The 26,870-nt window shown below is 42.3% G+C and overlaps 1 protein-coding gene across 1 annotated transcript in view; it reads left to right on the forward strand.

Moving 5' to 3' along the window:
* Positions 1-26,870, forward strand: part of EXOC1 (exocyst complex component 1) — a 1,123,278-nt gene that overhangs the window by 564,554 nt on the left and 531,854 nt on the right. Inside the window, exons 7-8 of the mRNA XM_044062479.1 lie at positions 16,739-16,871; positions 18,662-18,771. Of these exons, the coding sequence (XP_043918414.1) occupies positions 16,739-16,871; positions 18,662-18,771 (243 nt within the window). The remainder of the gene's footprint in view (positions 1-16,738; positions 16,872-18,661; positions 18,772-26,870) is intronic.

Consider the following 26,870-nt stretch of genomic DNA (forward strand, 5'->3'; position numbering starts at 1 on the left):
GGTAGTCAAGAAAAGCTGGCTCTATTTGTAGATGATATTATTTTATAACTGATAAAACCAGAAAAGGACATTACAGTGTTGTGGATCATTTTGAGGCATTTTCACATCTTTTCAAGCTATAACATTAATGAAACTAAAACAAAGGCAGTAGCTATAAATTATGTACCCACACACAAATTGGTTCAGCCATATCCATATTTATGCGGACATGATAAAGTGTAGTACTTAGGAGTTTGGATTAAAAAGGATTCTGGTGTGGCAGCTAAGGATATGTGGGAAGAGACTGAAATTCAGATAATACAAAAACTGAGGAATTGTAAGCTCTGTTTTATGGATATGGATATCAAGATACAAGCAGTTAAAATGTTTTAATCCCTTTAGTTTTATACACAGGTCAGGCATATTTTTATCAACCAGAGGAGAAGTTGTGGATAGCAATTAATAGAGTTGAAGGATTTATGTCTGGGAGGGGAAGATGGCAAGAGTCAAGTGAGATAAGCCGATCCTTCCATTAGGATAAGGTGGTTTGAGATTACCTGATTTGAAGGGGTATTTCAGAGCTATGCAGTTAATGCTCCTTTACATAGCACAAGCAGAAACCTATAATTAATAGTGGAAAGGGATGATGTTGAAATGAGGGGGGGGGTCAAGAAATAAGGAGGGACTGGGATTTTGGATACAGATCCTTAAGGAGAATAACAATAACCATCCACAGTGTTATATTTATAAAGTAGCAGAAAGTATTCTAATAACTATACCAACACAGGAAAGGAGAAGTGAGATTCTGCAATTAAGGATGACTGCAATTAAGGATACAGACAACAGGCAAGAGGGAGCTTTAATTTATTCGAGAAAAATCTGTAAAAGAACCAAGGTATTGGGAGCAAATAATTAGAGAGGGAAAGATAACAGAATGGGAAGACACTAAGAATTTATTTGGACTGCAGGTTAGAGATTGCCTTCCCTATCAAGGATTGATGTCAGAGTATAGGTAAAGAGAAAAAATAGTGGGGTCCTAAATGAAAGACCAACACTGGTAGAGTTTTTAGTAGAATCTGGTGCAAAAACTGCATTAAATAAAGGATAATTAGAGCATATAAAATATTGCATGAGAACTATAATAATCAGTAAGAGGAGGTTAGAAAGGATTGGGAAGATAGATTGGATAAGAAATTCACAAAGAAACAATGAGGGGATATATGTATGTCTCCCAAATATGCAACAAAATCTAGAAGATTTAGGATTGCTGCTTGGAAGTGTTACATAGGTATTTTTATACCCCAGGTAGACGTCAAAGAAGTTTTCCTCAGGTAGACAGCAAATGCTTCCTGATCAGCATCTGGATCTTGGAAGTTGGATGTGTCTTTCCCCTTTACAGCTTTACTCCCCAGGCTTTCTCAGAGCACTGGTTCAGCCTGGCTCAAGGCTTGCTGAAAGTTATTCAGAGCCTGCAGCCAGATGCTGAACATTCAATGTCTGGCGTCCCCATTGCTGAAACAGAGTGAAACCATTCTTCTGCTAGTGAGAAGATGCACTGAAAGTAATGGGGAAGATCCAGACTGTTCATAGCAGTTGGCTTCCCATTTAGTTTGCTTTGTAGGTACTAAGGACATCATCTTTTCTGCATCCCCCACAGAAGTGATATCATTTGGGGAAACACTGTTTAGGATAAAAGATTTCTTCAAATGGAAAAGAAGGATGGCATCAGTGGCTTTAACTTCTAGACCCGGATGCCCCCAAACCTGTGGCCATTTTGTTTGTTCTCATGCACTTTGAAGATGCCTTTTTGTCAGCCTCAGAGGAACCTGATTCCCACCCCATACTCAGAAGAAGTCTGACAACTTTTACATGTTAAAAGATTCCAACAAATATCTGTACAGGAAATTAGTACCTGATCCAGCAGTAGTATCCATGCTTCCAGATAAAGGGTCTAAACTGGTATCTTCCCCTACAGTGTACTCACACATGACAAACAGAGTAAGATTTTGGTTAGAGTTTGTAAGATTATATCGTAAGGTGAGTTGCAAACTGGGTCGCTGGTAGAACCCATACAGTCAAAATAAGGGAGTCCACCTCCAACAGCAGGCCTGAATCATTTTTTCTGAAGTGCAAGCTAAAACCAAGGGAGTGTGGCTGACAAAGTTTACAGATGACTGCAAGCTGGGTGCAGTCATAGAATCTCCAAACGATGTCAACATCCTTCAAGAAGGCCTTACGCAAGCAAATGACTGGTGCCAAAGTCATGGCCTCAAACTCAATGCAAATAAAAATGTATTATCATCCCTTTTCAGTAAGAGCGATGTTCCTGCAAATTACCACATCATTGGCAATACCCTAAGTATGGTGAAAGATCTGGGTACTCAAGTTAACAGCAGCCTTGCCTTTGATCATCATGTTTCCACACTGGTAAGAGGGGCATTCTATGTGGCTCATCTCATAAGTAAGGGCATTGCCTCGAGAAAAGAAGATGCTCTTCGTCTCACATTGCTGCAGTCATGACCTGTGGGTAGTCCGCTGTCCTCGGTCGGCCCGAATACCAAAGGGCTAGGCTGGAGTCGGTCATTGTCGCCTAGAGCTGACGTCAGTACGCAGTAGTACTTAAGCGCATGACCGACGCCATATCTTCAGTCTTTCTTGCCGCGTGGTCCGAAGCAGAAGCAGTGTTTGCTAGTGCCATTCGGCGTTCTGAAATTTTCATTTACCGAGTTTCAGACCGAAGACCAAGTTGGGCTAAGTACCCCGTTGGGGAAACTTTTGTTTTTTCTTGCCTCTGTTATCCGGATGTCAGAAAAAGTTAATAATTGCATTTCTTGTGGGAAACAGATTCTGCATAGGGATTATCATTCTCTCTGTATTCCTTGCTTAGGGCCTGAGCACGACGTAGTCGGGTGTCGCTTTTGTGCTAGATTTAATAAGCGCACCATTAAGCGAAGGTTAGACTGTGCCAGGCTTGTTTTCGGTAAGCAGTGTAACTATAACATGCTGTCGGTTCCTCCGACGCCCACTACCGCTAAAAAGCGTAAGGATAAATCTTTGAGATCAAAACCGGATGAGTCGTCCGTTGCGGACGCCGGTTCTTCGGAGCCTCCGGTTGAATCTATGGATCCTGCCGAGGGTTCGGCTGAATCCCAGGGGGAACCTTTACTTTTACAGGAGGTGGCTTCTCAGGAGTTAGGACAGGCCGAGGGTGCTTCTCAGGTTTCAGTAGTTCCATCCTTACAAAAGGTTATTAGGCCTTCTACTTCAGTGGCCAAAGGCCATGCTAAGGCCAAACCTGGTCTTGTTGGACCTGGTTATTCTTCTAGCTCTCCAGCCCCTGTTCCTAAAAAACATATGTTGAAAATGGCGGAGGACTTGATTACTTTGATCCGGGGTTCTATGCCCCCCCCAGAGAAGAGGCCTAGGGTGGAGGCAGATTTAGAGGGAATGGATCATTCCTCGGACTACTCTGATTCCTCAGCTGAAGAAATTCAGGATTTTCCTTCCTATTCTGATTCGGATGCAGAGGACTCCTGTCCTTCTGCTTCTCCTCCAGAAGATTTTTCTTTTTCTGAAACCTTACATACCATGAGGGAGCATTTCAAGTGGGAAGATCAAGATTTTTCAGATTCTCGGAAAAGGCTTAGGGAATTTTTGTTTTTGCCACAACATAGGCCCTTGGCTATTCCTCCTGTCTTAGATGTTGTTCAGGATGTTTTTTCTGAATCTTCCCTTAATCCTGATTCTCTGCCTCCGGCCCCTGTTAAGCCAGACAGGTGTTACAGAGTTCCAGAAGCACATAAGTATTTGTATAAGAGTCCTAGAGCTGATCCGGAAACTATTATTCAAGGCCCTAAGGGTGTTAGGGCTTCTGTGGCTAAAAATCCAGTCCCTTTGGATAAAGATTCTAGAGCGTTAGACAGGTGGGGGGGGGGGAGTGTACACCTCCTCTACGTTAGCTATGAGGGCTTTGAATTGCCAATTTCATATGCTGAAGTATCAGAACTTTTTATTAGGCCAGTTGAAATCTAAGGTGAATGCTTTATCTGAGGGTATAGAGTGTAAGGAGCTCCAGGAGTTGGTTCATGCATCAGACCAAGTTGGCAAGCATTCTTTGCAGTGTGGTTTTGATGCTCTTCAGGCTTCTTCTAGGGTGGCTGCTACAGGTTCAGTTATTCGTAGACATGCCTGGCTTAAGGATCAAAATTTGTCAGAACATGTAAAGGCTCGGATTTTGGATGCTCCTCTTCAATCTGAAGTTCTTTTTGGTCCTCCTGTGGAATAAGTTTTGAAAAAGATGGAAGATAAGGCTAAGTCTATGCAGACGGTCAAGGATTTTTTGCAGGTGCAGCCCCCTAAGTTTAGTAGGAATTGGCCTGCTAGGGGATGGTCTTATCCTTCTTCAGATTATCAGCCTAAGGGCAGGTCTAGACGTGGTAGAGGCAGGGCTCACGCTCAGGGTTCCTTCAGACCTAGGACTTGGAGTTATCCTGCACAGTCTTCTGGTGAGGGCAGGGGTCAGCCCTTTCGTAAGCAGACCCAATGACCTGTATCTTCCGCTGCCAGACCCTTCCTTACTGGCAGCTCCTCTAGGAGGAAAGTTGGGACTTTTCAAAGAAAACTGGAATTTGATCACCCAAGACAAATGGGTGTTGGATATAATAAATCGAGGTTACAAGTTTTATTTTCACACTTTTCCTCCTTTCAAAGGCATGCCGGATGTGCCTCCTCAGCAAAGGCTGGAGGCTCAGAAGCAGATTTCTTTACTTTTGCAGATGGAGGCAATTCAGGTGGTCCCTCCTTCAGAAGTAGGCCTAGGATTTTATTCCCGTCTATTCCTAGTACCAAAGAAAGGAAACACTTGGAGGCCAATTCTGGATTTTTCCATTCTCAACACCTACCTGGAAATTCCAAAGTTCAAGATGTTAACATTGCAACAACTTCTGCCTATGATAGGCAAAGATCACTGGATGGTAACCCTGGATCTCAAAGAGGCCTATCTTCACATCCCTATCAAGCCCAGCTGCAGGAGATTCCTGAGATTTCGGGCTGATACTTCACATTATCAATTCTCTGCATTGCCCTTTGGCTTATCTACTGCGCCCAGGGTGTTCACAAAAGTTCTGGCTCCTGTGATTGCTTTCTTCAGACAGAGGGGAATACAAATTTATCCTTATTTGGATGATTGCCTGATTCTTGCTCAAAACAAAGACAAATTACTACAGCATCTCCAGTATGTAATGGCAGTCTTAAGGTGCCTAGGGTATACTGTGAACGAAATAAAGTCCAGTCTAGTACCCTCTCAGGACATGTGCTTTCTGGGTGTGAGACTGAATACAGCCTCTCAGATGGCATTTCTGTCCCCGGACAAACAAAGAACTCTTCCTCTCTACTTCCAGCAGTTGTCAGTAATGTCCAGGCTGACTGCAAGGACAGTCCTCCAAGCCTTGGGGTTCATGGCATCTTGCATTCTAGTACTTCCCAATGCCAAACTGCATATGAGGAAGCTACAATGGTATCTCAAAAGTGTGTGGGCTCAACACTGCCACAGTTTGGACACTGTCATTCAGATAATACCTTGCATCCAGAAAGAATTACTATGGTGGGCTCAGGAATGTCACCTAAACAAGGGACTCTCTGTGTCCCGACCAGAGGCGAGTCAGATCCTAACGACGGATGCCTCGGACTTGGCTTGGGGAGCACACTTCAATGGAAAATGGATACAAGACATGTGGCCTCCCAAATTACTGCATTTGCATATCAACATGAAGGAGATGTTAGCAGTTCAATTTGCTTTGATGGCCTTCAAGGAACTACTTCAGCCAGGACAGGTGTTGATACAAACAGACAACACAACAGTCATGTGGTACATCAACAAGCAGGGGGGAACCCATTCCTACCCTCTTTGCAGACAAGCAATGATTTTATGGGAGACTGCTCTGAGTTTGCGAATCAATCTTCAAGCAAGGTTTCTGCCAGGAGCACAGAACTCCCTAGCAGATATTTTGAGCAGACAAATGGTGGATCCCCACGAGTGGAAACTGGATCCTCAGATTTTCAAACAATTGACTGTGGCTTGGGGAACTCCAGACATAGATCTATTCGCTTCCCCACTGAATTTTCAACTTCCAAAATTTTGCACAAAGATGTTCCACCCAGATGCTTGGAAAGTGGATGCTCTATCTTTCAGTTGGAACAACCTTCACGTTTATGCTTTTCCTCCTCTGCCTCTTCTCCCCAAGGTACTCTTGAAAGTCAGACGGGACAAGCCTTGCATGATTCTAATAGCACCAGACTGGCCACGTCAACATTGGTATCCTCTGCTGAGGAGTTTAATCCAGGAGCCTCCTTGGCCTCTGCCACAGATTCCTCATTTGTTGTCCCAGTCAAACAATCATTTTCTCAATGTTCAGGTGCAGTCCCTCCATCTGACAGCCTGGCGTATTCGGTGATGGAGCCGGTGGGGTCTCAGCTTCCTCAACAGGTTTTAGATGTCATTTTGGAAGCTAGGCGGCCTAGCACTAGAAAAGTTTATGCTGATAAATGGAAGAGATTTTTTGTTTGGAGCACTGCAAAGGGTTTTGATGTTTCAGTGCCTAATTTGAGTTTTGCACTACAGTACCTTACTGAATTACTGGACAAGGGTTTGTCATTCTCTTCTGTGAAGGTTCATGCTGCAGCCATTTCTGCTCACTATGATTGTGACCCTCCTTTATTTTCTCATCCTTTGTTCAAACAATTTCTTAGAGGGGCAAAGAATATAAGACCCCCACGTAAAGCTCCTACTCCTTCCTGGGATCTCAATTTTGTTTTGGAGAAAGTTACTTTACCTCCTTTTGAACCTGCAGCTACGTCTGAATTGAAGTTTTTGTCTTGGAAGACTGCTTTTTTGTTGGCCATTACTTCTGCTAGTAGGGTATCTGAATTGCAGGCTCTCATGGCAGTTGAACCTTTTTTGATATTCCATAAGGATAGAGTTTCCTTGCGGACTAACCCTACTTTTATGCCTAAAGTGATTTCTAGTGTGGCCTTGAATCAGTCTATTCATTTGCCTACTTTTTATGCTGACCCCCAAAATAAAGGGGAAAAGGTCTTGCATTCTTTGGATATCCACAGACAGTTACATTACTACTTGAACATAACTAAGGAGTTCAGACAGACTCAACAGTTATTTGTTTCTTTTGCTTTGAGTTCACAAGGGAAAGCTGTTTCTAAGCAGACTATTTCAAAGTGGATTGGTCATTGTATTGCCTTTTGTTATTCTCATCATGGGAAAGATGTCCCTGCTGGGATCAGGCCTCATTCTACTAGGGCTACTGCCACTTCTACTGCTTTTTTGAGGGGTGTAGCTACTAAGGATATTTTGGAGGCAGCTACTTGGAGTTCTGTACACACTTTCACTAAGCATTACCATCTCCCTCTCTATTCCAAGTCCAGGGCTGGATTTGCCACTGCAGTTTTACAGGGCATGTTAGCAGCTCCTAATGCTTTGTAATTTGCCAGCCTCCCTTTTCCTTTGCTTTGGGATTCTACCCACAGGTCATGACTGCAGCAATGTGAGACGAAGAACATAGTACAGTTTTGTACCTACCATAAATGTAGATGTTCGAGGATCTACATTGCTGCAGTCCAATTTTCCCTCCCTCCTTCCCCTCTATAGGTTGGGGTTGCTGGTTTTCGTTTGGAGGTATTCTTTACTTACACTCTGGGGGTGGTTGGACATTTCCTATTTTTGGCTTTGGCCTTTCTTTTTAGGCCTTCTGACATCTGGGGCAAGAAAGACTGAGGATATGGCGTCGGTCATGCGCTTAAGTACTACTGCGTACTGACGTCAGCTCTAGGCGACAATGACCGACGCCAGCCTAGCCCTTTGGTATTCGGGCCGACCGAGGACAGCGGACTACCCACAGGTCATGACTGCAGCAATGTAGATCCTCGAACATCTACATTTATGGTAGGTACAAAACTGTACTTTATCACCTCCCTGTACTGTTCATTCATTAGGCCAATAATTTGAGTACAATGTCCCTTTTGGTATGTACCTTTCAAAGCAACTGCAGCAATTGGAGAGACCACAAAGGTGCCTTACAAGTAAAATTCATGGTCTTCAGCAGGTGTCTTATGTGGATGAGCTGAAATCGCAGTCACTTTATTCTGTTTCATACAGATTACGGAGAGCTGACTTCTGCCTTTCATATAAGGTGATCTCTGACTCTGCTTTATTGGAAATGCACATCTGCAAGTCAAATGGCACGCAGGTTACTCACTCTAAGGACCTAAACCTGGTATGTGACATCAATAGAACCTGTTGGAGGGACAGATTTGTCTCGCAGAGATTACCACACCTTTGGAATAGACTTCCACTTCACATCAAACAGAGTAACCAATTGGCCCTCTTCAAACCCATTCTGGACGATTGGATGGGTAACTGTAAATTCACCCCAGGGTTTCCACCTGTATCCCTCTTGGACCAGGGCAGTAGATGCTGATTGTGGTAACAAGGGTAAATTTAGCTAGACTTGTAATGGCCCTTGGGCCATAGTCTAGTAACATCCTATGATCCTAAGATGGTTTATTAGGCTGCTGTCCTGACATTCAGTGTTATTAATTACCAGATACATGTGACTAAACTCCAGAAGGCCCTCTTGGACTTGGGGATGCATAAAGCTCACTCAGACGGGTAGTCAAGTGGTAACGCACTCCACCAAATGTGGCGCTGATGCTGTAAATGCAGCAATCACAGGTCTGTGATTAGGGGAGACACCTAGCTGAGGTTTCAACCACTGTCATAGGATTTCAAAGCACAGCTGTTTAAGGCCCCTTAGTTAAGCAGCTGCTGTGTGGAACCCCAGCTAATGACGTTTTGATGAAACTGGAGGAAGGGGTAAAGTAACCCCATCATGTTATGGCAGAAACTCTCCAAGACAAGGCCCTTCTTTTGCAGGCAGGAAAAGGGGAAGCCAGCAAAAGGCATAAAGGACCAATTTAAAAAGAAGTGGCAGGGGGGAAAGTAAGAAAAAGCCACCTGAGGGGGACCCCAACGGCCTTCTACCATCAAGAACCAACTGTGGCTATATGGAGTCTCTCTCTCTCTCTCTCCCCACCCATCAAGCAGGATCACAGGGAGTGTGTCTTAGCGCCTTTTAGTCTGAAACAACATTGCAAGAAGCAAATGAATACTCCATGTCATTGCAGGAGGATACAGACTTCAGTGGGAGAGACTGACAGATATGTCAGGCATTAACCCATACCAAGAGACTAGCAACATCTGGTGTTAGCCCATTATTCAAAAGTTCCTAACACAAGATATTGTAATGCAAGTTTTTTTCCGTACAGTTAGCCCATTTAAGTTTTGAACTTTTAATTAGTTGTTTTCTGTAACCAAAGTGTACTGGGTTTGAGTCCCTCCACCTCCATTTGCCTACTGTGCAACTCTGGGCAAATTGACTGTGCTCCAGTTCACTCCTGAAAAGGGACATTTGTGTCCAGTGTGCTTACCTAGTTAAAAATGTTTATAAAAAGTAAAACAAAGGATTCTACTCCAGACTCTCCTAAGTTCCCAAAAAAGGGAACCTGGAGATCCATTTTAACCCTCTCAGGACTAAACATTTGCCTGGGAGTTCCACAGTTCAGGATGCTGAATCTTTAGGCCCTATCACCTCTGTTTCCACAGGCCATGATTTGTACCCACAGAGTTTAAACGATGCCTGCCTTCCCTTCCACAGGGACTACAGTTGGTTTCTCAGATTTGAATCAGAGGGCTGGCATTGTCAGTTTACCTCATTGATATTGGGTTCGGCTACTACTCCCAGGGAATTAGCTAATTGTCTGGCTTCAGTGATCGCTTTCTGCAGAACCAACGATATACTTGTCTTCCCTAACTTGGATGACTGGCTGATTGAGGCAGAGTGTCAGGAGGAGGTGAATTGGGCCCTTTCACACGTTATTCACTTCTCCAGATACCAGGGTTCTCCAGCAACATTCAAGACCAGCAGCATGACATAGAAGAATAGATCCCTAAATAGGAAACAGGCAAACTGGGTTCAGTTAACTTCTCAGGTGTCTGAGGAGTGGTAGTGGCAGGGAGGGATGGGCTTGTCCACTCAGGGGGAGGGTGATTCACGAATAATGCTCCCTAAAGGGAAGCATGTCCCACAAAGGGGAGTAGCCCTTTGATGCCAACAAATGTAGGAGTGAGGGCAGGGAAGTAAGAGTAGGTCATGATAACCCCCACTCAACAACAGAAGCAGTTGCCATCACCACCCCATGCCTGCCCTAGCTCACTCAGAGAAGTCTTAGGGAGGAAGGAGGGGCAAGTAGACCCAGCAGTGGGCGGGAATCACTAGGACAGCTGGAATGAATGAAGGGGGGCATATTCAAAAGTACAGTATTTTGTCTTCCAGCACAGCAGTTTTCCTGGGCTAACTGTTGGATAACAATTTGCAAAATGCATTCCTTCCAGTTATCAGTGAAGCAGAATCGGGCCATAGATAGAGTGTCTCAAAGCTTTGTTATATGACTGCATGGCTTCAGCTGTACTAGTGATACCCAGTGCCAGACAACATATGAGGAAGCTTTAGGACCTGCCCTGGATGCATTCACAATACAGGGGGTGTGTAATGCTTCTCAGAAAAAGAAACATGTCATTGAGAAAGAAATGTTAGCATTTATACAGGCTGTCAAAACATTCATTCAGATTTGGATGAAGAATGTCTTACAAGTGGTAACAGACAACACACCTGTTGCATGTACATCAGCAACAGGATGGGACCAGTTCCTGCACTGTTTTCTAGGAATGATGGCTTTGGATATGTCCCTCCAGCACATAATGTCACTCAAGGTAGTCTCCGCATCATCCCAGCAGAATGCAGCAGTAGACCCGTTAACCAGATCAAAGGCATAAATCCTCATGAATGGATATTACAGAGGGAGGTCTTCCTTTATTTAGTGGTCAGGTGTGGTCTGCTTCAGTGAGACTTATTTTCTTCTCCGAATAACAGACAGCTGAAAAAAAAAATTTGCTCAAGAATACTATGCAGGGAGGCTTGGGCAGTAGATGTCTTCTCCATCAAGGGGACACATCTGCTTTCAGGAGCCTTCCCTTTGATCCCCTTCCTCCCCCAGGGTGATTCAAAAGTGAGACATGATGGGACAGAAATGCTAATAATAGCACCCTTTTGGCCCAATACAAATGTAAAAATCTTCTTTAACAGCACCAGAATCAACCGACAACTAACAAAAAATCCAGGAGAAAAATGTACTTAACACTGGAAATATATTTGACCAAGTAAGCACTGGTTCTCCCTTCTCATGGAAATGTTCTGGGGGGGGGGGGGGGTAGCAGGTGCTTCCCTTAACAGTTGGAGCTACTAACACAGAACAAGGGGTCCCTCATACATCTCATCCTGCATTCTGCACGTCATAGCCTGGATGATCGAACCCTGTTGACTTTCAGACAGCAGAACATTGAGGGCATGCTGAATAATGTTTAGGAGGTGAGAAAGTCTGTGTGCCTGTGGATTAACACCCTGGTATCGCTCAAGGTAGTAAAGCAATTCCTGACAGGAGTACTACATCTAAGACTACCAAGGAAACAAATGGCACACTCCCCATGGCAATATGAATTTTGTTTTGTAAAAGTTTAGTCAAGCCCCTTTTGGGCCAGCAACAACCATAGATGCAACATTTTTGACTAAGAAGACCACTGCATTTGTTGTTATCACTGTGCCCAGAGGAGTGTCAGAATTTCAAGCTTTAATGTGTCAAGGAACGCTTTCTGGTCTCCCTAGCAACAGGGTGAGCCTGAGAATCTGTTTTTTAGTCATGCCCAAAGCTGTGACAGAGTGCTCTTTGAATCAGACTGTCCAGTTACCTGTGGCTTTTGTACTGCACAGAACAAAGGAGGAAAAAGTTCTGCATTCCTCAAATGTACACAGACAGATGAGATATTTCCAGAGGAACAAGGATACCAAAAGACCCAGCTAGTTATTTGGCTGATTTGCAGCAAAGAAGGGGGGGCAGTATCTAAACAGACCATATCTAAATGCCTAACACATTTTTTACATTTTTTCTAGTCCTCCCAAGATAAACAGCTAGTGGGCACAGTTAATTATCATAGTGCCAGGGGCAATGCCACAACTGTGGCCTATTTTAAGGGGGTTGGTACCAGATGTATACTGGAAGCAGTCTTTTGGACATCTATTTACACACAATCTCAAAATACTGCAGACTTCCCTGATAAAAATTATAACCTTGATTAGGAGGCTATACGAGGGATCAGAGGTGGGTATTAAAGTGGGTGTTTCCTCTCTGATAAGTTCTGTTTGAGCAAAGGAACCAGGCAGAGTTGTCTTCTTCCCCCTTTGTTATTGGCATTATATTTAGATCCATTGACTAAGAAAGTAAGGGACTCAGAAATTCAAGGATATAATTGGTGTGGTAGTTGAGAAATGTTGGCTTTATTTGCCGTTGATATTATTTAATACCTGATAAAACCACAGTTTTGTTTCTTTTCAGAATACAAAATAAAGATAAAACAAAGGCAATAGCTGTAAAATATGTACCCACACATGAATTGGTTCAGCAATACCCATATTTATGGGTACATGATAAAATGAAGTACTTAGGAGTATTGATTAAAAAGGATTCTGTTATGGCAGCTAAGGACATGTGGGAAGAGACTAAACAAAATATGATATAAAAACTGAGAAACTGGAAGCTCGGCTTTATGGATAGCAAGGTACAAGCAGTAAAAAATGTTTTAGTCTCTTTAGTTTCATACACAGGTCAAGCATATTTTCATCAACCAGAGGACAAGTTGTGGGTAGCAGTTAAGTTCAAAGATTTTATCAAGGAGAGGAAAAGAGCAAGAGTCAAATGGGATAAGCTAATCCTTCCAATAAAACAAGGTGGTTTGGGATTACCTTATCTGAAGGGCCATTTCAGAACTTCACATTTAGGGCTCCTAGGGTTTGTATTATATAGCCAAAAACTTCAAATCTCGAGCACTCACATGAGCGAATACGCAGGTACTCAAAATCGCTATTGTGGGGGGCTGCACACACCCCCACACCCCCGCTAAATATATATTCCAACTCTGAGCTCGCACTACATTGAGGAAAGGACAAATATCCCGATCTACACTATACTGCAATCCAAAAAAATGAATATTGAACATCTGCATTTTCACTCATGTGAGCGCTCGAGATTTTAGGTTTATGGTGATCTAACGTAGACCCAGCTCCTATATACAACACAAGCAGAAAGCTATAATTCAAAGTTGAAAGGGATGAATGTGAAATGGGGGGAAGCTCAAGAAACAAGGAGCAACTGGGATTTTTGATGCAGATCTTAAGTAGAATAGCAATAACCATACATAATATTATATTCATAAAGTAGCAGAAAGTATTCTAAGAACTCAGCCAAGAGGGGGAAGGAGAAAGGAGATTCTGCCAAAAGGGATGGCTGCAATTAGGGGTGCAGAGAATAGGCAAGAGGGGTTTGGAATCTACTGGAGAAAACTAGTAAAGGAACCAAGGTATTGGGAGCAAGTAAATTGCAGAGGGAAAGCTAATAGAATGGGAAGAGGCCAAGAATTCATTTTGACTGCAGGCTAGAGATTGCTTTCCCTATCGAGGATTGATATCAGAGTGTAGGCAAAGAGAAACAAATAGGAGGATCCTAAGTGAAGGACCAGCACTCGTAGAGTTTTTAGTAGAATCTAGAACAGAAACTGTTAAAAAAGGGAAAATTAGTCGGGCATGTAAAATATTGCATGATGACTATAGGAATCAATTGGGAGGTTAGAAAGGATTGGGAAGAGAGATTGGATCAGCAATTCACAAAGAAGCAGTAGAAATTTATGTATGGCTCCAAAATATACAATGGTGTCTAGAAGATTAGGATCTTTGTTTAGAAGTGATTGCATAGGTATTTTTATACCCCAAGCAACCTCCAAAGAATTTTTTTCTAGTAGATTGCAAATGTTGGAGTTGTGATGGGTATCAAAGAGGTAATTGGGAACATATTTTTTTGAGTGTGTAATGAGTTGACAGACTTTAAAAATTCCCTGCAGACTACTGTTAGCAGAAATACTGGGTGAGCAACTTGGTGTAACTAAGTAAATTATGTTTTTGATCTATGATACAGAATTGGAATTGCCTAGACATAGTAAGGCTTTGATGAGTTTAGTTCTGGTGGCTGCCAAAAAAGCATTTACTAGAAAAGGAAAGTCCAAGTCTAAACCAAATGTATTAGAAGTAGTGAATATGGTAACCTAGATAAAACGGGTTCCTATCAGAAGACCAAAGACGCAATTTGTTGAATGCGTCTTGGTCAAACTTCAAATGTCGAAAACACAAAATGACGAAGCGGAATATAAGCAAATTCTTTCCCTGGGTAAGAAGTCTCTTGGCCACTTCCATCACTTTGCTGTTTTCGGCACTGTAGTGCAATCTCGGAGTTGGTATATTTAAGTAGAGGGGGTGTGGGGGGACGAAGCCCCCCACTTAATGTAATGTTTGAATGTGTTTTGGATTTTTTTTTTTTTTTCTGGCACAGCGATTTATTTTCCCTGGGAAAAAAATCGCTGTTCTGGTAGTTCGATGTGTTGTGAATTCGAACTTTTGAGTTCGATATAACAACGTTCGATCATTTGTTGTCATAATATAGACCCGATAAAACAACTGTAAATGGGATCATTAGAAAGTTTAGGAGCAAATTTCATGGGAAAAAAAATGAGAATTGTGGGAAAAATACATGCAGAATAATGTTTTGGAGGAGGAATACGGTTTAAGGGAAGGTAGGAAATGAGGTCTGAATTGTTTGATTGACAGTGACTGGATATATTATAAGTGGTGTATAGCATTTGCAACTGAAATTATGTGAAATGGTTTATTTTAATTTATCAAAATGTATGATTATTAAATTACCCCTTATGATATAGACAAAGATGTTTCTTGTTAAAAAAAAATAAAAACAACACTGCAGATTTGACACTAACTTAAGGGCTTGAGCAGGGATTGCATTGGCCATTCTGCAGGACGACAGGGTATAAATTGGTATCTCTTCTCAAGCCGTTTTCCATCATTCTGAAGATCTGTGAATCCATCCCAGTGATTGAGGAGTATTGTAACAGTGATCTAATAAAGAATATAGTGCAGTTGTGTAGGAGAATACCATAATAGTAAATGTTGAATAGATCACTGTTGCAGTACCACATGCATATCACCATGCCCTCTGGCTTATCACCCATTTTTTTCTTTCTGAATTGTGGTCATCCTGGGTAGAAGTGAGGATACCTTTCTCTTACAACCTCTCCTTTCCTATCCCTCCTTGTCTAGGACTTTGAATAGTTAGGTGGCAAGGCTGTTTACTTTCTTCCTCTCTTCCAGAGCAAATTGAGACTTTGCTCTACATCATGATTACGTACTATAGCCACATTTGGCTTCACTGTATCTAGCAAGGGTTTCTCTCACTTCTCTGGGTAAGAAAGCTTTAAGAAGGTGTGTGTTCTTTTATACTAGGATCGTCTTGACATCTCAGCATCTCCTGCAATTAGGGAGAGAGGTTCTGAGCTCTGGAAGTCTGGCTTGATGAATTGGGAAGCCTGAAGTCAAGTCACAAGTTGTGACTCCTGCAACAGTGCTAGAACATCTACTGTTATATAATACACTCCTATGCACTGGTTCCATGTACTACATGTTTCTGTTTCATTTACATATGTATTCTTGGATGTATGTATTTGTCATGTGGATAAGGGATAAGTGCTGTATTGGCCAGGTTTGGGTGTGAAGTGGGGTTGAGCACACGCAGCAGCTGGATAAGGCAATGCCCCTCGCACACCCACTGGGGGCATGGCGAATGTGACTTTGGACGCACACAGAAAATAAAATTTATTGCTGGGGGTTGGCATAATGGTTAAGGTGCTTAACTCACAGACACAAGGTGCAAGGTTTGATTCTCATCTTTGAAGGGAAACTGGTAGGCTTCAAATGGCCTGCAAGAACAGTTAGCCTAGTACTTACCCATGAGCCTATATGTATTTTGGGCTGGGGTTGGAATAATGGTTGAAGTGCTTACTTCACAGACACGAGGTACAGGGTTTGAGCCTGATTATGAGTCATTGGCTAAGTTTAAAGTATTCCTTCGAGGAAGATAGCTAAATATTCACCTATGAACCTATGAAAAGTGATATCAGTGTTGACTGTGGACTCACCCAACAAGATTAGCATCTGCATGGCATTGGTTATGAATGCATTATATTGGGATACATTGTTCAAAATGCCATGAAATATATTTTATGTGATGTAAATGTTTGTATCGTGTATATATTTGTGTGTGAAATTATTAACAGATTAAAGAGGTGGTTGTAAAAATTTGCATTTTTTTGAAGTTATGTCATGTCTTTATCCACTGTCATTTACCTGTGCACAGCAATTTTTTTTTTTTTCAAAAACTGAGTGTGATGAATTAGTACACATCAGTTAATATACCCAGATGACTTTTACTTTAGTCTAGGCATATTTAGTGGAAGTAATGTATTGTACAGTTGAGGGCCTCATGCTGTGAACTTGAAAATCCTTTAATCCCAACTTTTAATCTCTAGTGTGATTGCATGTTTCCATTGTTACTTGAGGAAGTCACTCAACCTTCTTTCTTCCAAAACGTCTCCTTTTCTGCTAGGTCACATTAAAAAAAATGTTTAATTCCTGTCCTCATAAAAATATCTAAAATGATGTGTTTATCTTTAAATTCACAGAACCATATGGATTTATCAAAAGGACACATAAAGGCTCTTGAGGATGGAGACTTGTCTTCCTCTCGAGGCATTGAAGCCTGCACTAATGCATCTGAAGCACTTTTGCACTGCATGAACATATCTCTCCGACCAGGTATGTTTTCTTATGGAAATTGTAGTACACTTTTGTATAGCTTGCTGTGTCTTAGAAATGAATGGCTTGAAATATTTGCAGAGAATACTGTACATCATCAACAAAATGCACATTTGTGGTCCTGTTTTGGTTGAAGTGAAATTATCAGATGTTGATTACATCTGTTTTCAAGTTTTTGTGCTTTGCATAGTCATAACCACATGGCTAGTAAGAGAAGTTGTCCCTGTATGATCCAGAAGTAAATTTCAGTGCTTTATCAGTGTTGTCATTTTAATTGAAATTGAAGGGTTTCTTCCTTAAATGTGCATATTCGTGGTGTGAATAAGTAGTCTTTGGTTTGTAGCATCATAAACATGATTGTAATTTTACATGTGTAATACGACTGCTGGGTCTGAAGTGAAACATAAAAACACTTTTAATGGGCATCATGAGTTATTTGTCAGGTTAGTTCTTGTTTTTGAAACGTGTTATCATCTGAAATAGAATCGTTGACCAAATTCTTTATAAAATCAATTTTATGCAACATTATTCAAGAATGTGTTTTTTGTTGTTTTCTGCCACAGAGTTCCTTAGATCCAAGTAGTTGTTATATTTCTGTATTTTTGTGCTTTTTATTTTTACCTGCAGTCTTTTCCTTGTGATTATTGCACATCAAACCACAGATCAGACAAATGCTATTTGGTGTAATATTTAAAGTACTTAAGTGCATGCCTTAATTTAGTGAGCACTAAGTAAAGGTTACAGGTGTAACTGACAGACTTAATATCAGTGCAGGTGAAGTACTCCATTACAGCACGCATTTAGAAAGCAGCATTACACCCGAGTCTCTAAATATTCATAATACCACCCTCCATGCCGACTTTGGCTTCCACTCAGAAGGATAATATTACTTTTCTTTAAGTAAAAAGTAAAACTTCCCCAATTACATTATTAACCTGATGTAGTATGCGTCTTTCCACAATAGTCAGCAATACAATAGTTTTCAAAGCAGAACACTCCATCATGCTGATGTAGAAATTATTTTGGTTTGAGGCTAAGAAACTAAAATATTATCTGCGATCAGAGAACACCATAGGCTCAATTCAAAAGACTTGCTGTGAGTTCAAGTGACCATTTACACTGAGAGCAGGTGTTTTGGAATCTGGTCTGTGTAGCAAGCCTGTTTATAGATAGGCTTTACACTGAAGTAAGTCACATGCACTGAGATCATGTCTTTTGGAGTCAGAGCATTCTTACCCGGAGAACAAATATTGTGAAATCTGGCCCCATGCATCTGAAAGCAGACTGCTGATTCCCTAATGTGTGAGTTGTAACTGGTTTGTAGAAATTTGTTATGCTGCTTTATGTTTTAAATGTCTTCAAAATGGCTGTAATCTGAATAATGTACATAAAAGTGTTTATGTGGTGCAGATTAAGAAGTTAGAGTTACTGTCTTGTATTTTATTCAGTGTATGGTTTATATTAATCTAACTGATAAAGCTAGTATTTTACAGATATGAAATAACGGGTTATGAACACACTTTTAATTCAAGAGCATTGAAAATGTGTTCGTTGTTCAACTAAATGATGTCTTAGTTGAATAACTGGTGTAAAAAAATAAGTTGAGTTTTTGTTGGTTAACAACTGTTCAGTATAATTTCAGTATTACAGCCCATCCCAGATGCAGTTGTTTATGATTTCCCAGTTAAAATGCATTGACCATTCATTTTATGTTTGTAGTACAACGTGACATGAGTGGAGATTATTTCTAGGCTGTGAGCTACGTATTTCACGTTTGTCTTTACTTACAGGACATGAAATGCTTCATGCTGTTAAGAAGCAGCAAGCATCATTCAGCCACTACAAGGAACACTTTGCAAGGCGACTTGCTAGTCACCTTAACAATGTTTTTGTTCATCAGGTACGTGATTTTTTTCATTGCACTTTGTAGTCATCAGTGTTAACTTCAGTTATGTGAATTAGAATCAAAGGTAATAGATTACTGTATTTGCTAATATCAAGAAGAAAAAGTCTTAACATCATAACTCGTTAATTTCACTTTCAGTCATTAACTAAGATGCACTATAAAGTAAACAATCTTTTGTTTGATTTATTTTAATTGATTTTGAGGGATCACAGTATAGGAAAAAGACAGAAATACAGTCATCTAAATTTGCATGTGTTATAGTTGTTCTGTCAGTTCTTCAGTTACACAGGTTCATTTTTCCTCATTCAGAAGACCCTTGAGGCCTTCACCTGGTGTGCTATGATGTCTGCTGGTTTGACCTTGTTTTCTGATATCTTTGATAAGAAAGATAAGGCAAAAAGGACATGGAAGATGTGAACCATATATGCCACATCCCAGTTCAGTCCAAGGATTCCGATCAGGTGCTTTCACAGCCCTAGACCCAAACAACTACTCATCTGCAGCTCTCTGACTGCTTTAGAGGCTGCCATGCCTGTAGGCAGTAGCATGTCAGACTGGACTGACATACAAGAGAAGGCTTTCAGGGGCTCCCAAGCCTTACACATGTGGATTGTCTCCTGGGGGAAAGAGTGAGACTTCTACAATTTTAGTTCAGGAAGATTTTGTGTGCTATGGAGAAAGTCAAGTCATCTCACCCTCAGGACAAGACTTCTAAAGCAGGTATCTCCATAAGAAGACCCAGAAGGTGAAACGTATTTGACAGCCTCTTGATGAGTGTGTAATACCCAGATGATGGGTTGGTCTTTCTTCTCTGCTGCACTTACAGTCCATGCTTTTTCCTGAACATTGATTCATCATAGGCAAGGGTTTACTGAAGACTTTACAGAGCCAGGAACTGAACCTTCAGTATCTGGGGTCCCTTCTGCTAAAATAAAGAGGTATCATTATCCTTTTCAGGTAGAGAACTTTTGGAAAAGTGAGGGGGAAAAAATGGAGTATTGTTCACAGATGTCTTCACCTCTTGGGTGTAACACAGACATTGATGACACCACCTCCCCTGAGTCACCCACACAGGAAAATTCATTTGGAGAAACACTTACTAGGATGAAGGATTTCTTCAAATGGGAATGAAGGAGGGGGGGGGGGGGTTCAGAGGTACAGAAAAAGATATCTTACATTTTTGGACCTGGATGCCCAAAAATTGTAGCCGTTCCTTCTATCTTCATAACTCTTGAGGATATCCTGTGATGGCCTCCATCGAACCTAACTTCTAAGAATTTTACAGGGTGCAAGAGTTTCACAAACATTTGTATAAGAACTGTCTGGTGGATCCATCATTGGTGTCCATGGATCCAGAAGAAGGGACTAAATTATTTCTTGCTCACAACATACTCCTAAGTGACAAAAAGAATAGGGCTTTAGACAAATTTGGGAAAAAGTTATGTATGACTGCCTCCATAGCCTGCAGGAATGTCAACTATCAAGTCACATGTTCCATATGGCAGTTCTAGACCAGTTAGGAGAGAAAACTGGGAGGTGTGATTCTGGTCTAAGATCAAAACTCTTGGAACTTACTGGCAACTAGAGACGTGGCAAAACACTGGTGTGACTGTGATGCTGTAGATGCAGCTTCTTAGGGCGGTAACCACAGGGTCTGAGATTAGGATACAGTTCTGGCTGAGACATATGCCCCTGCCAGAGGATATTAAAGTGCATTTCCTGTATTGTCTTTTGCAATAAAGAGCTTCTCTTTGGAACCTCAGCTAGTAACATCTTTAAGAGTTTGGATGAATGGGTAAAGGTAATGCAAGGTGTAAAGTAATTACCTGATTCATTCATGATGGATGGGTCATGGTTCTGTCCTCAAACCGACTCTGCCGTTATAACAAGCTTGTGCCAGCCAAAAAACTATCGAGCTAAGATTACCCATAGTACCCCTCTCCTCATCTCCTCAGATCTCGTTTGCCATATAGAGTTTAAGATGCGTCAGGCCAGCTTTCCAGCTAAATGATTTGTTTTTTCAGTAATATTTCTTCAAATTTGGGGATTTTTCTCTCCTAATCCTTTCTTTAGCTAGTCGTTTAGATTTAGAGATAGTTCCTGTCTGCATGTGTGAGTTTTTTCCTGCCCCTTTAGCATTTTAGGTATTTCTTCATACCATTGGTGGTACAGGGCCCTCCCTTACCTCTGTGGTAGTGGTTTTCCCTCCTTTCCACACCACTTTTACCCTTTGGATATACTTTAATTAACATTGTTGGTAACTGTAAAAAAAAAAAAAAAAAAACCTTCTCTTTCCATGTGTGTGCGCGTGTGTGTGTGTGTGTGTGTGTGTGTGTGTGTGTGCGCGTGTGTGTGCGTGTATATGTTGTACAGCTAATTGTGACAGGATATTTTATCTTGCTGTTGTCCACTGTATATTTTATGAATTGTTGTTTACTGGACTTTCTAATATGGCAGATAAGAAAGGCACAACAGGTTTCAAACAGTGTGATAAATGTGGCAGGAAGATGCCCAGTTCCGATGGGCGTCTTTCCAGCATCTGTTGCCTAGGAGTACCACACTTAACAAGTTCAACCTCTGTGTGAGCTCTGTAAGGGCTTTAGTGCCCACACCTTAGCTGAATGCAAGAATAAGTTCATATTAAAGGGTCTTCTAAAAACCCCTTTCTGATGGGCTTTATCTGAGGCGGAGGTTTCCACCCCTCCTAAAAAAGAATTGAAGAAGAGGAGCCAGTCAGCACCATTTTCTCCTCATTCTCTGGAAACAAAATCTACTAAGGCTCAGGTTCATATGGAACCGAAACCAAAACAGGCAAAATTGACTTCTACACCAATCTCGGCACCGGAGCCTAAAACTTCGTCCATGGAACCAGTAATGACTTCCACACCTATGTCCCCGACCACTTCCACGGTAGCACAGACCCTCTCGGCACCAAAAAATAGTCTCTCCTTCAATACAAGTCACTACCCCCCCCCCCCAACACAACCTCTTGGTCTTCCGACCATGGTGTCGAAGGTCTAGACTCCAGCTTGGACCCAATATTCCCCGTCGGTCGATCCATTTCTTGGACAACAATTAAGCCCATTTCTTGATCGGCCTGAATCTCCATCGGGGATGTCAACCCGCTCCATCAGGAGCCTTTTGGAGCTCGATGTAGTGAGACTTGTGGATCAGCTCCTGGTGGCCAGAGAAATCCAAACTCCTCCTAAATCCTTCCTCCCACCTAGAGCCGAGGAATTTTCTCCACAGACTCCAGTGTATATTTCTCCTTCCACCTCCCCACAGGTAATGGAGCCCTCAATGCCAACACATATCCCAGTGCCAGCATCTTCGGTTCCACTGGTAGATCTTACCATGGTTCCAGAGCCTACCCTGTGGTCCATGACTCAGTCTGTGCTGACCCACCCTTGAGACCGTGACTGGGCTGTCTGCACCGTGACCCCCAATAGAGCACCCATTTTTTTCTACAGCGCCGTCTACAGTTCCGGTTGCCTTGACAGCTCCGAGTCCTCACGCGGCTCCTTCCCTGGGGGTAGGTTCATCGGAGAGGGTGTGACCCCAGTTCCGGGTTCCCATCCCTCTTTGGGTGGGTCCGGCTTCAGGTTATGTAGAGGGCACTTGCCTCAGCAGGTTCACAGCTGGTTCCTTCGGCGCTAGAATGACACTTATACGTGTCCTCTGGCCTGCAGCTGACACGGTCTACTATGCTGGGACATCAGGCACCAGTCTCCAGAGAGACCTCATCATGGAACTCTCATGAACCTTAGCAGGAACTGTGTCTGATGAAGTACGTGACAAAGTTGCCTCACAGCTTGCCACCCTGGAATCCATATCTTATTCGTCCATATGGTTGATTTCTCATACTACTGAAGGGGCGGCCAGAGCAGCAGGTGCAGGCATTGTCATGAGACATCACACCTGGATGCACTTGTGCGACTGCTGATCCTTTTAAATCTTTTTTCATCAGTGCTGCCATTGACGTCTCCATTCTTTTCGGCCCAGAGGTTAAAGACACATTAGCCAGGTGTGAAAAGGATGGCAAGAACCTGTCTGCTGTGGGCGTACATTTTTCCACTCCCCAATGATCCTACTCTAGGAATCAGAGAAGTGGAAAGATGTGGTTCAGAAAATCCCAAGGGCCTTTCCGTGACACATGTGACGAGCCCCCCCGAGGGAAGATGGGGAAACTCATCAGAAAGATACCCTTCCAGAGGCAGAGGGGGTCAGAGTAACCAGAGGTCCAGAGATTCTTTCTCTGGGCAACCCTACCAGCGCTCCTGAAGAGCGGTCCAATTGCTTGGCTCTGGAAGCAGTCGGGGGAAGTTTTTCTCTGAACCACCTAGCCCGGCATTCAGACCAGATGGCTTAGTGGTTAAGGTCTTCGCCTCCCATGTACAAGGTGCAAGGTTCGATCCTGACCTCCAGTCAATGCCTGTTTGGAGTTTGCATGTTCTCCCTGTGTCTCAGTGGGGTTTCTCCTATGTCTCTGTTGAGCGAAAGCTGGACGTAAAACCAACCAACCTGCCAAACATGAGCTGAGAATTGCTACGCTTAATGTAGGTCCACTGACGGGACGCAGCTTGGATGTAGATGACATGATGATACGGGGAGGCTGGACATCCTGTGTATCCAAGAAACGAGATGGAAGGGCAGTGCAGCAAAGCCACTTGGCTTGAAATCCAGAGTCTACTACTCAGGTGGAGGGCAGGCTAGAAATGGCATAGGAATTGTGGTGAGAGAGAGGCTTCAGGAGGCAGTAAGGGATATCATCAGAATTAATGACAGACTCATGGCAGTCAGACTCCAGTGTAATGATAGGGCAGTATTCATAATCTCAGCCTATGCCCCACAGCAGGGTTGTGATAGTGAGGAAAAGAGTGCATTCAGACAGCAGTTGCAGAACCTACTGGATAAAGCAGGAGAACATGAATTGGTGTTGATAATAGGTAACTTGAATGCACATATCGGGACAGACAGAACAGGATATGAGTACTGCCTGGGTCCGCATGGGTAGGGCAACAGGAATAATGAAGGAGAAGTCATTCTAGACTTCTGTCTAGCAAATGGCTTGATAGTAGCCAACACATGGTTCAGAAAGAGAGACAGTCACAAGATCACATACAAGAGTAGTCAACATGCAACTCAGGTAGACTTCCTGCTAGTGAGGAAAAGGCACTGAGGTAGAATCCATGATTGCAAAGTCATCCCCAGTGAAACAGTTGGCCCACAGCATAGGCCACTAGTTGCCACAATGAGCTGCAAGCAGTGGTCAGAGAGGGCTCTAAGGTCAACAGAGACCAGGCTGAAGACCTGGAGGTTGACTGGAGAGAAAGTACAGCAGTTCAAGGAATTACTCAGGGCTCTAGCACCCCAAGAAGAGGTGGAAATTGGTGGAGTTGAAGAATGGCAGCGCCTAAAAACAGCATGTATTAGGACTACAGAAAAGATATGTGGCCGAGTCAGGTATGGAAATAGGGTACATAAGAAAAGCTGGTGGTGGAATGCAGAAGTCCAGGAAGTCATCAAAAGAAAGGAGGAGTGCAGGAAAAAGTGGGAGATAGAAAAGACTGACCAAGCTAGGAAGGGCTGCTGGTTGGCTAACAAAGAATCTAAGAAAGAAGTTGCAGTAGCAAAGAATAGGGCATCAGAGGCACTGTACCAACTTCTGGAAAGTGACTCAGTAAAGGGGCACAAAGAAACTGTATCAGGTTGCAAGGCAAAGACAGAAAGGTAAAGAAGATAGGCAGACACCCTTCATAAGGGATGCCAGCAACAACCTGCACACCAGTCCAGAGGGCATCAAAGGCAGATTTTTATTTTATTTATTTATTTTACATTTGTTGACCGGGATTGCCCGACTGAGCTGAAGAGCCCTTTTTCAGCGGAGGCCCGGGGAGAAAAGCTCCAACATTTTAAACAATTTTCATTATAAATTAGCATTAAACAGCAATGTCACAGGATTATTACAAGGCATTAAGTAGGAATACAATGTCATACAGTGTCAATAATCATGAGTAGAGCAAAACTATTTCAAGATGTATAAAAAGAAATATGTCATTAAGATGAATATAATTGTTGGGGTAAGTGGTTACAAAAACCCAGTTTTATCATAATGTAGTTGCATGAAAACAATTACAATAGAATGTTTCTCTGAGGTAATTTGCTTAATAGATTTTTAGAAGACAGTAGAAAGAGTGGTCAAGGAAGATTAGAATGAGATGGTGAGAAGAGTGAGTTAAGGACAGAACGTAGATTAAGGTATGAGAAGTAGGGAATGTTTAAGGAGGGAAAGTACAGTGGCAGAACCAGTGACTTTTAAAGTGCTCTTTGGTGGCTGTCTTAAATTGTTTAAGATGTGTAAGGGTCCTGATTTCTAGTGGGAGCCTATTCCAAGCAATAGTAGGGGGTTGGCTGTACATGTTGCGTCCAAATTTAGACTTGGGTTTGTAGATTTGTAGTAGGCCTTGGTTAGAGCTTCGGAGAAGTCTGGAGGGAGAATAATGGGAGATGAGAGGGGATAGTGCTGGGCAATACGAAGGCTGGTATAGGATAGCATGGATGATCTGGAGCTGAGAGAAAAGAAGCTGGTGGGGTAAGTCCAAGCCAGTTTAGGTGTTTTAGAGACAGTGATGGGATTTGTAGGTTTGTTGGGCAGCAAATCTAGCAACCTTGTTGCAGGTAGATTCGAGTTAGGTCAGGAGTGCTGAGTTAAGATTTGTGAGAATTTGAGAATTGTACATTAGGTTGGGTAGAAGGTAGGTGAGAGAGAGAGCGTAATCTTGGCTTCAGAGGTAAGGAAATTCTTGTTGCGGTAAAGGAGCCCTAGTTTTGAATGAGTCTTTTTGATACAGTTATTAACATGCAAGTCAAATTTAAGCTGATCATCGATGGTTATGCCTAAGAGCTTAGTGCTGGATTCTACCTGAATGGGAGTCTTATTAAGGGACTGTATGGAGAAGGAGGGTTTAATATTATTGAACCTTTTAGGTAGGAAGAGTAACAGCTTTGTTTGTGTAGGGTTAAGGGTGAGCTGGTTGTTGGAGAGCCATGTTTCAACTAAGTTAAAAGATACCTGAGTAGCTGAGAAGAGCTTAGAGGGAGAGATGGCAGTGGCGATGACTGTAGAATCATCTGTGTATTGCGCTAAAGATGACTGAGGACAGGAGGCATAGAGCTGATTAGTAAAGATATTAAAAAGTAAAGGCCCTGGGACAGACCCTTGAGGTACGCCCATTTTTACAGGGAGAGGAGGAGAGAGTGCAGAGTGCCATATCACTGATTGAGATCTATCAGTGAGGTAGCTGGAGAACCATGCAACAGTATCAGAGGAGAAGTTGAAGTTATGCAGTTTGTGTAGCAGAAGAGAGTGTGAGATAGTGTTGAAAGCTTTTGAGAGGTCGAAGAATAGGCAAGAAATAAGTTTATGGTCATCCATGGCTATAGAGACAGTATTGAGGAAGGATAATAGAGCTGTAGTGGTGCCAAGTATTGGGTCTGAAGCTGTGCTGAGTGGGTGTAAGCAGATTTTCCTGTATTAGATACTGCATAACTTGTTTATGAATACATTTTTCTAGTACTTTAGAGAGAGGGGAGAGGATAGCGATAGGTCTAAAGTTGGAGATATCAGAGGAATTACCTCCTTTGTGTACAGGTAGAGTGTAACCTTGTTTCCAGATGGAAGGGGCTTTAGATTCAGAGATAGAGTGATTGATTGGGATAGATACAGGGAGAGCAAGAGAGGCAGCTGCTAGTAGAAGAAAAGTGGAAGGAATATTGTCAGCTGATGCTGAGCATGGTTTTAATTTAGAGAGTAGAGTTTTGATGTAGGTAGTAGGTACAGGTTTGAGGGAGAAGGTATTTGAGGAGATAGTATTAAGATTAGGTTCAGAAAAGTTAGAGATGTTAGTAGTAGAGGAGTTTGGGTTAGGGTTCAGTAGCTTAGATACTGTATCGATAAATAGGTATTGAAGATAGTGGCAGGTTCTTCAAATGTCTTGTCTGGACATGGATTGGAGGAGCTAAGATTACCATGATGTAATATTTGGTTAATAGAGTTCCAGAATGTTTTAGGATTAGATTTTAGGGCTGTGGGA

The sequence above is a fragment of the Protopterus annectens genome, chromosome 2.part1 (assembly GCF_019279795.1).
Source record: "Protopterus annectens isolate FY-2018-M chromosome 2.part1, PAN1.0, whole genome shotgun sequence".
In the NCBI taxonomy this organism is placed as follows: domain Eukaryota; kingdom Metazoa; phylum Chordata; order Ceratodontiformes; family Protopteridae; genus Protopterus; species Protopterus annectens.